Source organism: Penaeus japonicus, unplaced genomic scaffold (genome assembly GCF_977035675.1).
Source record: "Penaeus japonicus unplaced genomic scaffold, GWHDUDI00000001_assembly GWHDUDI00000034, whole genome shotgun sequence".
In the NCBI taxonomy this organism is placed as follows: Eukaryota; Metazoa; Arthropoda; class Malacostraca; order Decapoda; family Penaeidae; genus Penaeus; species Penaeus japonicus.
Window position 1 is genome coordinate 11,812,180 of NW_028234436.1, and position 10,000 is coordinate 11,822,179.

The 10,000-nt window shown below is 37.1% G+C and overlaps 1 protein-coding gene across 1 annotated transcript in view; it reads right to left on the bottom strand.

Annotated features, from left to right (window-relative positions):
* Positions 1-1,517: 1,517 nt before the first annotated feature.
* Positions 1,518-10,000, bottom strand: part of LOC147467691 (glutamate receptor ionotropic, delta-1-like) — a 13,496-nt gene continuing 5,013 nt past the window's right edge. Inside the window, exons 3-5 of the mRNA XM_086531073.1 lie at positions 4,334-4,551; positions 2,596-2,852; positions 1,518-1,794 (exon numbers count right to left, since the gene is read on the bottom strand). Coding sequence (XP_086387199.1) covers positions 1,542-1,794; positions 2,596-2,852; positions 4,334-4,551 — 728 coding nt within the window. The 3' untranslated portion in view covers positions 1,518-1,541. The remainder of the gene's footprint in view (positions 1,795-2,595; positions 2,853-4,333; positions 4,552-10,000) is intronic.

Genomic DNA, 10,000 nt, shown 5'->3' on the forward strand with positions numbered 1-10,000 from the left:
AGGGACAAGATCTGATTTCTGTTTGTAAATATCTCTTACAGGATGATGATTTGGACTTGCTTCTCACAAGGTTTCCAAATTTTGGTGGATGTTAAATGTATAGGTGTGTGTTCATTTATCATTTCATACTCACTCACTTTTTTATTCGACTACTTACTCATTGTCTTATTATCAATAACTTCATTTATTATTGATATTATTATTATTATTGTTATTATTATTATTATTGTTATTATTATTATAATTATTATTATTGCTGTTGTTATTGTTGCTGTTATTATCATTATTATTATTGATGTTGTTATCATTGTTTTTGTTCTACTATTACTGTGTTACTGCTAATATTGATTCCAGAGTGTCCTGCGTGACACTGTTTTATGTAGCTACTTAAGTATGTATTTTTGGGGGGACAAAAGGGCAACTATATTTTTTTCGTATTTTTGTGCTGTCATAATGGAATACGAAAACATGTTAACCACCTACAATAAATATAAGTATAAGAGGTAGAAAGGAAATAAAACCTGTGCTTGTGACTGTATTATTGATTGCTGTCATCTTAGCGTAATAAATTTATCAAATCTCTCTCTCTCTCTCTCTTTCTCTCTCTCTCTCTCACTCTCACTCTCTCTCTCTTATTTATTTGTCTTGTTTAAAGGTTCAGATGAGGGCATTATTGATACGGGCGTAAGTAGACGGCAGTTAGCGTTCCACGATTTATTTCTAATGAAAGCCAGCGATTTGGTACAAGTGAATGGGCGAACAGCAGCCGAGCAGGAACAAGAAGTCGAAAGTTTTGGTTTTAAAGAGTGCCTCAGAAACGTAAGCGAGCTGGACCGAGGAGGTCTTCGTGCTTCCGGAACTGAATCTCAAATACGAAGGATCTTAAGAGATGAACGCGGGACTCGGACTGTCAGAGATGTTTTTTTCTTTCTTTCTTTTTTTGAGATTTTTTTTTTTTTTTTTTTTTTTTTTTCTTGAGTCGCTTTGTTGATATATGGTTGGAATGAGTCAGCCTAGGTCTGGTCAGGGGTGTTGCCTGCTTAGTTGCTTTACAATGGTTGTTATATAATAAGTAAGACGTGTAACGGTAACTTTTGTGTGGCCTACGGTTCGTTAACACTACATGTGAACTGACTAAGAGGTTTTACTGCATTTACAGTGAAGGTCAAAATATAACATAAAATGAGTAGCCGCATGATGTCAGTAGCGGCACTGACATCGCAGCAAGAATATTAGATTGCACGAAGGGCAGATCACAGGGCCTTTCCACTTCAAAGGATTAGGTCATATGAATGCGCTCTTAAATATACATATACGATCTATGATAAGAGTCAAAGCCCACGTGGGGGGGGGATGTGTAGGTGTTTGTGTGTGTATGTGTGTGTGTGTGGGGGGGGAGGGTGTTTGTGGGTGTGTATGTGTGTGTATGTATGTATGTATGTATGAATGTATGTATGTATGCATGTATGTATGTATGTATATGTGCGTGTGTGTGTCTATGTCTTAACAGCAATGCATAACACAAAAATCCAAAACCTAAATTATTTCCGCAGCCTGAAAAAATTATTATGTGGGAAACCCATCTCTTTCTTGGTCTTCTTGTGTCTCCAGACATATATCTCCACCGCCAGGAATATGACCGAAAGACCCAGACAGACACACAAGACGATGAAGATGGTTAAAAGCGTCTTCAACTCCACGGCTTTCGTCTCCAGCTGATCGCAGTCTTTAACAGCTGGAGCCCACTTCGTCCACCACTTATTGATGAGGCCGGTTGACCACATGTCCAGCATCCTGTGGTGGGTTTGGAAAGGTACTCTTTAATTGGTACAGGTGTAAATTGAGTTAAACAAGTGGATAATGCCACGTTTTGTAACACAGGCCCAGTATCTTGGAGTGGGTTTGGAATGGTAGTCTTTTTAAATGAGTAAAGGTGTAAATTGAATCTTGTGCCTTTTTTTGAAAGTGGGATAATGTCATATTCTCACCACATGTTCAGCAGTTTGTAATAGGTTTAGAAATGTTATATTTAAATGAGTAAAGATGTAAATTGACTCTCGTGTCATATTATGTATGTGGGATGTAGTCTTTAATTGAGACTGGTGATAATTTTGCCTGTATGTAAGTGTAAATTACGTTTTTGAGCTAGGACTTTTTATGAAATAAGTATAAGATGAGTTTTGTATATCTGTGTATAAATGGATCAGAATATGACTTAACTTCATGCCCAACTTCTTCTTTCGTGTAATGTTATGGACGATAATGATGTCATAGTTCGACATCAAGTTTAATATTCTGCATTAGGTTTGAAAAGGTAATCTTAAAAAGAGACAGGAGTAATATAAGTTGCTTGTTTTTACGCGGAATGTCTCATATTTTGCCACAGGTAAAGCATCCTTTAGTTGCACTGAAAAAGTATTTTTTTAATGAGACAAGTGTTAGATTGTTTTTCTGCTTGTCTTTACACATAAGTGGGTGAAGGGATATATATATTAGAACTATATACGTTAATAGTATAGATTATCTCGTGAATACTAAAGAGATCTTTTCAACAAATCCAAAACACCAAGACGTAAAGCACACGCATTTACTCACACTTTGTTCAAGATTGGGATAAGCGGCGACCCTTTCCGGAGAACGAAGGATCTCTGCTTCGGGAAGAAGGAATTCGGGAGGATGTAGATGCGACAATCCTGACCGAAGGTGTGTAGGATGGAGATCTCGGAGGCGATCATGAGATAGGGCTTACTAAGGACGCGGGCCTCTGCTTCTTCCATGGATAGGATGAGAGCTTCCATGTTTCCTGCCACCACCTTGTCCCAGATCTTCCGGTAGGCTGGGATCCGTGATGTCTGAAGTGCAAACGCAGAGATGCGATTAGATAAACGGAAACAAACGCAGAGATGTTATTGAATAAACGGAAACAAACGCAGACATGCGATTAAATAGACGGAAACAAACGCAGAGATGTTATTAAATAAACGGAAACAAACGCAGAGATGTTATTAAATAAACGGAAACAAACGCAGAGATGTTATTAAATAAACGGAAACAAACGCAGAGATGCAATTGAATAAACGGAAACAAACGCAGAGATGTTATTAAATAAACGGAAACAAACGCAGACATGCGATTAAATAGATGGAAACAAACGCAGAGACGCAATAAGATAGACGGAAACAAACGCAGAGATGCAATAAGATAGACGGAAACAAACGCAGAGATGCAATTAAATAAACGGAAACAAACGCAGAGATGCAATTAAATAAACGGAAACAAACGCAGAGATGCAATTAAATAAACGGAAACAAACGCAGAGATGCAATTAAATAAACGGAAACAAACGCAGAGATGCAATTAAATAAACGGAAACAAACGCAGAGATGCAATTAAATAAACGGAAACAAACGCAGAGATGTTATTAAATAAACGGAAACAAACGCAGAGATGCAATTAAATAAACGGAAACAAGCGCAGAGATGTTATTAAATAAACGGAAACAAACGCAGAGATGCAATTAAATAAACGGAAACAAACGCAGAGATGCAATTAAATAAACGGAAACAAACGCAGAGATGCAATTAAATAAACGGAAACAAACGCAGAGATGCAATTAAATGAGATGTTATTAAATAAACGGAAACAAACGCAGAGATGCAATTAAGAGATGTTATTAAATAAACGGAAACAAACGCAGAGATGCAATTAAATAAACGGAAACAAACGCAGAGATGCAATTAAATAAACGGAAACAAACGCAGAGATGCAATTAAATAAACGGAAACAAACGCAGAGATGCAATTAAATAAACGGAAACAAACGTCGTGATAATGATAAGGTAATCACTGAAACTTTTTTTGTTTTATATAGGTAAAAGAAACATTAAGATAAATTATGAAAATACTAGAACTCTGATGTGTCAAATGGTGATAGATTCTTCATCAGACATTAAAACTGAAATAAGGATTAATGTTAGCACTATGGTCACCTTCTAATAAAAGGAAGGATATGGGGTTATGCCTATACACACGTTGTTTTACAAAAGTCCTGAAAGGAGTTTGAACCTCAATGCAGTTACCTTTCTGCCGTCCTCCCTCTTTCTCCCTCCCTCCTTTTATCATTTAACACCACTCTCATCTCAGACGTGAATCATCTCCCCTCAAAAGTAAAAAAAAAAAAAAAAAAAAAAAAAAAAACTTTTCCTCGTTGTATATATATTGCCAAGACTATATATTGCATAAATATTAAGACTATGTATATCTTTAATTCCTCGTTGTACATATATTACCAAGACCACACTACATATAACGCACTCTGAAAGACCCACACTCACCCTAAAAGTTTCCCCCTGAGCAGCCCCTTTGCGCCATCCGAGAGTGAGTTTAGGATCGCGGTTAATATCCTCAATCGTATTGACGGATGGGAGGGGAGGTCCCACAGCCAGACCAGCAGTGAGGTCACTCGTATAATAGGTCATCAGCAGGACTTGGAGCATCAAGCAGGAAAGCAGGAGCAGACGACCTGCTGGTGATCTCAGTTCTGCTTGTGTCCCTGGAAGAGCATTCGTTTTTCGGTTAGACGGGGATGTGATTTGTAATCATGTTGTATTGTGTGATCTTCTGTGGCATTTGTTGATTTGCTAGTGAGATTTAGCTCTAATAAAACATTTGATATGTTTATGAGAATAAGCTTTGATAAAATATTTGATATGTTTATGAGAATTAGCTTTAACATCTGATATATTCATCATAATTAACTTGCATCTAGAAGAGAGGAAGATACATAAAAAAAAACATAAACAAATAAGGGGGAAGTAACACGGTACAAGTCAGGCAGTTGAGGACAGACAGGTAGCAGGTCTAAAGATGTCGAAAACAAGGATATTATCTGGAGTACAACTACAACTATAATTGAAATTGGGATGATTATTACGAAGATGGATTCCACAAGTCTATGGGGCGTGAATAATAGCGGATGGAAAGACGAAAAGTTTATGTCCCTGTAATGTGGTTTAGGATGCTGCATCTCCATTCCATTTCTTCTCTCTCGCTCAGGATGCCCACGCCGGAGGGCGGGATGCCGCCTCTCTCGTCTTGCTTTTTATTTTCATTATTATTATCTCTCTCTCTCTCTCTCTCTCTCTCTCTCTCGTCGATGATTTGCTGTTGTATTTTTTTTTATTGTTATTGTTTTTCGTTATCAAATTCATCACCTATATTTTTTTATATGCATTTAATGATTTTTTTTTTTCAAATCGCATAAGTTGTTTTAACGTTTCGAATCTATTTCATTTTAGTCGGACATTGTGGGAAATATTTTAGGCTCTCCGCCTGTTTTGTTTATATATATATCATTTTCCCTTTCTTAATATTTTTCTACTTTTATCTTAGATGGACGATCAATTTGAATAAGATAAAAAAAGAAAATTATTTAATTTCATTACTTTTGTTCATTCACATGCAACCTTTATCCATGTTTCTTTATTAGGATGTCTGAGTGAAGGTTCTATCTATCATTTTTGCGTCGCTTATTTTAACATGAATTTCCCACCAATCTTAAAATGTGTCATGTTTTTTTTTGTTTTGTTTTTTCATTTTTTGTAGGGGCATTTTATCCGATTTGATGTGGCGTGAAATTTTATTCTTAATATCTAAAATCGTGAATTGTCTAAATTTGTCTATTTCAACGGAAGTTCTAAAGACGTAGAACAGTCTAAACTACTTTACGATCAATTCATCTTCAATGACATAATTATGATTTGATATGAAGTTATATCAATACTGTTTATAGTAATGCAAATGAGAGCAATCAGAAGCGGGAAAAATATCTTTTTAGAAAATGCTGTTATTAAGACCACTTGTTTCCCTGAATATATCATTTGTTTTAAATGTAGAGATGAATTTCCTTTACGAATGGAAAAGAGTTGAGTTGAATATGGTGAGAGAGGCAGGCGAGGAAGAAAGAGAAAGAAAGAGAAAGAAAGGGAGAGTAAGAGAGATAGGGATAGATACATAGATAGATAGATAGATAAATAGAGAGAGAGAGAGAGAGAGAGAGAGAGAGAGAGAGATAGAGACAGAGACAGCGACAAGAAGAGATGAGTCACTAAATCCGTAGATTTAGTCTCCCTCTTTTGTTATCACTATTTTCCATTCCATTCCGGAAATATGCGTATATGAAGGCACACACACACACACACACACACACACACACACACACACACACACACACACACACACACACACACACACACACACACACACACACACACACACACACACACACACAGAGCATGAATGAAAGAGTGGCAGAGAAAGAATGAGTTTGACAGAGAAGGGGGAAGGGGAGCGGGTAAGAGAGAGAGGATATCAATAAAGTTGAATTGCCGAAAAGTGCAACTAAGAGACATATATCCAGGCAATGCCTTGAACGGGAGAAATAGCAAAGTTACCCCTTTCTTCCGTTTTCTTTTATTCCTTCTTCAGTTTTCTCTCTTTCTCTTTCTTTATCTCTCTTTATCTCTCGCTCTCGTCCTATTTCTTCTCTCTATCTATCTATCTATCTATCTATCTCTATCGCTCGCTCTCGCTCTCTTTCATCTTCTCTCTCTCTCTTTGTCCTTCTCTCTCTCGCTCTCTTTCTTCTTCTTCTTCTTCTTCTTCTCTCTCTCTCTCTCTCTCTGACTCACTAACTTTGACTCTCACTCTCATTCTAACTCTTACTCTTACTCTCACTCTCTCTCTCATTCTTTCTTTCCTCTCTCTCATTCTCTCTCTCTCTCTCTCTCTCTCTCTCTCTCTCTCTCTCTCTCTCTCTCTCTCTCTCTCTCTCTCTCTCTCTCTCTCTCTCTGACTCACTAAGTTTCACTCTCACTCTCATTCTAACTCTTACTCTCACTCTCTCTCTCTCATTCTTTCTTCTCTCTCTCTCTCTCTCTCTCTCTCTCTCTCTCTCTCTCTCTCTCTCTCTCTCTCTCTCTCTCTCTTTCTGTGTGTGTGTGTGTGTATGTGAGGATCATACAGTATGCTTATATATGATATTTAATACAGGAATAGATCATATACAAATACCATATGAATATCGCACTCTAGCGAGATAATCGCCAGATCAGGTAGGGTCAACTTTGACGGATAGGTAATTCACACATTGTTGCCTTCCTAAGTACCTAATCCTCAAAAAGTGTTTAATACTTTCGACTGTCACGCCTCTTACATTCCAGACTACCTTCCCGAATAACCACGGAGGATGGAAACCCCTTCCATATAAGCAGGAAATCTGGAACATGCAGATAGACTGGGAATCGACTGCGCTACCGCTGACGCCTGATTTCTCCGCCTGTTTATACGTATCGTGATAGTGTTTATTACTGTGATCATTGTGCTGTAGTGTATATTATCTATCGTGCACCATAACGTCAGACTATCTGCATTATGAAATAAATCTGAACTGTTTAAACCCTGTGTCTAGACTCACATACCTATTTTGTGTGGATTATTAGTTCCAACAGACTAAGACACTCATCACAAACTGGTGGCCATGGCGGGACCCATTCTGCTCACCCTCACAAACTGGTGCTAGCGGTGAGACAACCACCACCCTCACAGACTGATGTCGGCCATGGATCGTGCCCGCCTCCTATTTTCTTTAAAAATCGTGGACCGATCGCCACGTACTTACTGTGAGCCGCTCCGCCGATACATGTTTTTTTTCCCCCTCTCACGTGATCACAGCGGTAAATACAACGCGTCAGGCAGTGAAATCTAGGTAAGTCAGTGGGCGTGTTGTCCCCCGTGACTCGATTTCACACTATTTTTCTCCGCCTTTTTTTTTTTTACTCTTAATAACACCCATTTCTGCCTCAGATTTTTTTCTTCTTCTTCTCGATGTGCGTGTACGGAAAGATATGTTTTGCGTCATAATGTGTAATCATAATTCTGAAATGTCTTGTTTATCACCATACTTTAGATGTTTATTTGTTTAGATAGACATACTTATTTCTTAAGATCTTCTTCAGGACATTTATTTTTTTCTAAAGTGCATGAATTTTATTGTCCATATTAATTAGCTTCTATCTAAGACCATTCTCAATTATTCGCGTTTTGTCTAATTTTATTTTTCATATTTTTTTTATTGACGAATTTGAACTTAATTTTTCTTCATACATATGAGTTATGCTGAACTATAGCTTCGTCTTTCAAACGTAGTTTAGCGTAAAACGTGTCCCTGAATACAGCCGCAGACGCTAAGGGTTGCCGTAAGATGTTCGCACATGCAACGAGCCGACTATCCGACGGATCAGTTATTGCACAAAACATTTCCGACTCGGATTAGTTTCATCATCATCATCATTATTCATATGATTATTCGCATAAGTTTAGTGCGATTTTTTTTAATGATTCACCAAATTAACTATAGTACTAGCTAATTAACCCATTGCAGACGAAGATATATTTGCTTGCCCAACCTCCAGGATAGGTTTTATTTTAGAGAGAGACCGCTTGAAGCAATTTAATTTGAATCATCCCACTCTCTTTCAGTCATTCGTTGTAAAACTAGAGCGGTTTTTGTGTTTGATTTTTTTGTGTGTTTTATTGAGTTTAGAGACATATGTGCCATATGACAGGCTCTATCAGTGCTGCAGTTGACTAAAATTGTAGTATATTATCCATATTAGCTCATTATTTCCTTTATACTCAATGTGACAGAAGTATTGCTGTTTTATGGGAGGACAAAAGACAACTTTATTTTTTCGTATTTTTGTGCTGTCATGAACGAATACGAAACATATAACCCCCTACAATAAAGATAACAAGATAACACCTTCCTCTTCTCGTTCTGCCTGCACATCCTTCATCGGCGGTAGTTTTGAGCAAGGGTTCATCAACTTAGTGTGTGCCATCGCTCTATACAGACAGTGCTTGCTAGAGACCGTGGATGGGTGCCATTCAAGGCTCTCTCTCCTGCTGGTGCTAGGAAAAAGTGGTGCCATCTAGGTTTTGGACGTTAAGCTAGCACGGTATTACGGTAATTATAGTAATTATGACTGCAGTAGCCATTATCACTCATTCCTTTTTCATAGCACAATAAAATAGCATAGTATTCCAAGATCCCCGAACGTCATGTACGTCATGACGCCCGTCGTCAGGCCAAAGCTCCTACGTCATGTATGTCATGACACCCATACGCAGTGGGTTAATATGAAAGTATTATCCTTATCTTAATTTCAGTAACATTTCATGTTTTTTTTTCGTAAACAAATACTATATGTATTTTAAATTACTTAAAGAAAGACGTTACCTGGGTCACTTGACTAGGTCATTTCGTACTCAGGCAGGTCATTTACGGTCACCCATGACCTCACTAACGTAAATAGTTATATTGGGATGGTCGGACCTGTCTATTTTCATGAATGCGTTGAGTAAACATTTAGATATAAATACTTTCATGTAATATTATTTTTTTCGTTTGTTACATATCTTAATTATCTTCATGACGTTTTTTTTTAACACAGCGAATTTATTTATCTATCCGCTTATTTTTATTCAAATTTCGTCATTATTGTTTTATTACAGTGAACAATCGTTCTATCGTAATTGTAATGTATATTATATTGTTATTATTTTATTAATTCATCCATTTTTTACATAGACATACATCATTGAATGCGATTTACTATTTTTGCAAACATACACATAAAACTCCCTGCAGATGCACCTATCCTTAGCGCTTTTGCATTAACTATTATTATCTTTCTGTTCACAAACACACTTTGACACTGTAACTAGGATGTCATGGCATAAACGAATATTTAATAACTCGGTCCGACGATGTTACCACCCAATAATTGTTTTACTGTCTTTGTTTTGTTGAACATGAAGTAAATAATTACTTGCCTATATTTCTCGCCTAAATCATTTTTTTCTATTGATCCCTTCTCTCCCAATCACCTATCTGATTGATTGTTATGTTGACGACTGTAAACTCTCGATATTGATAATGC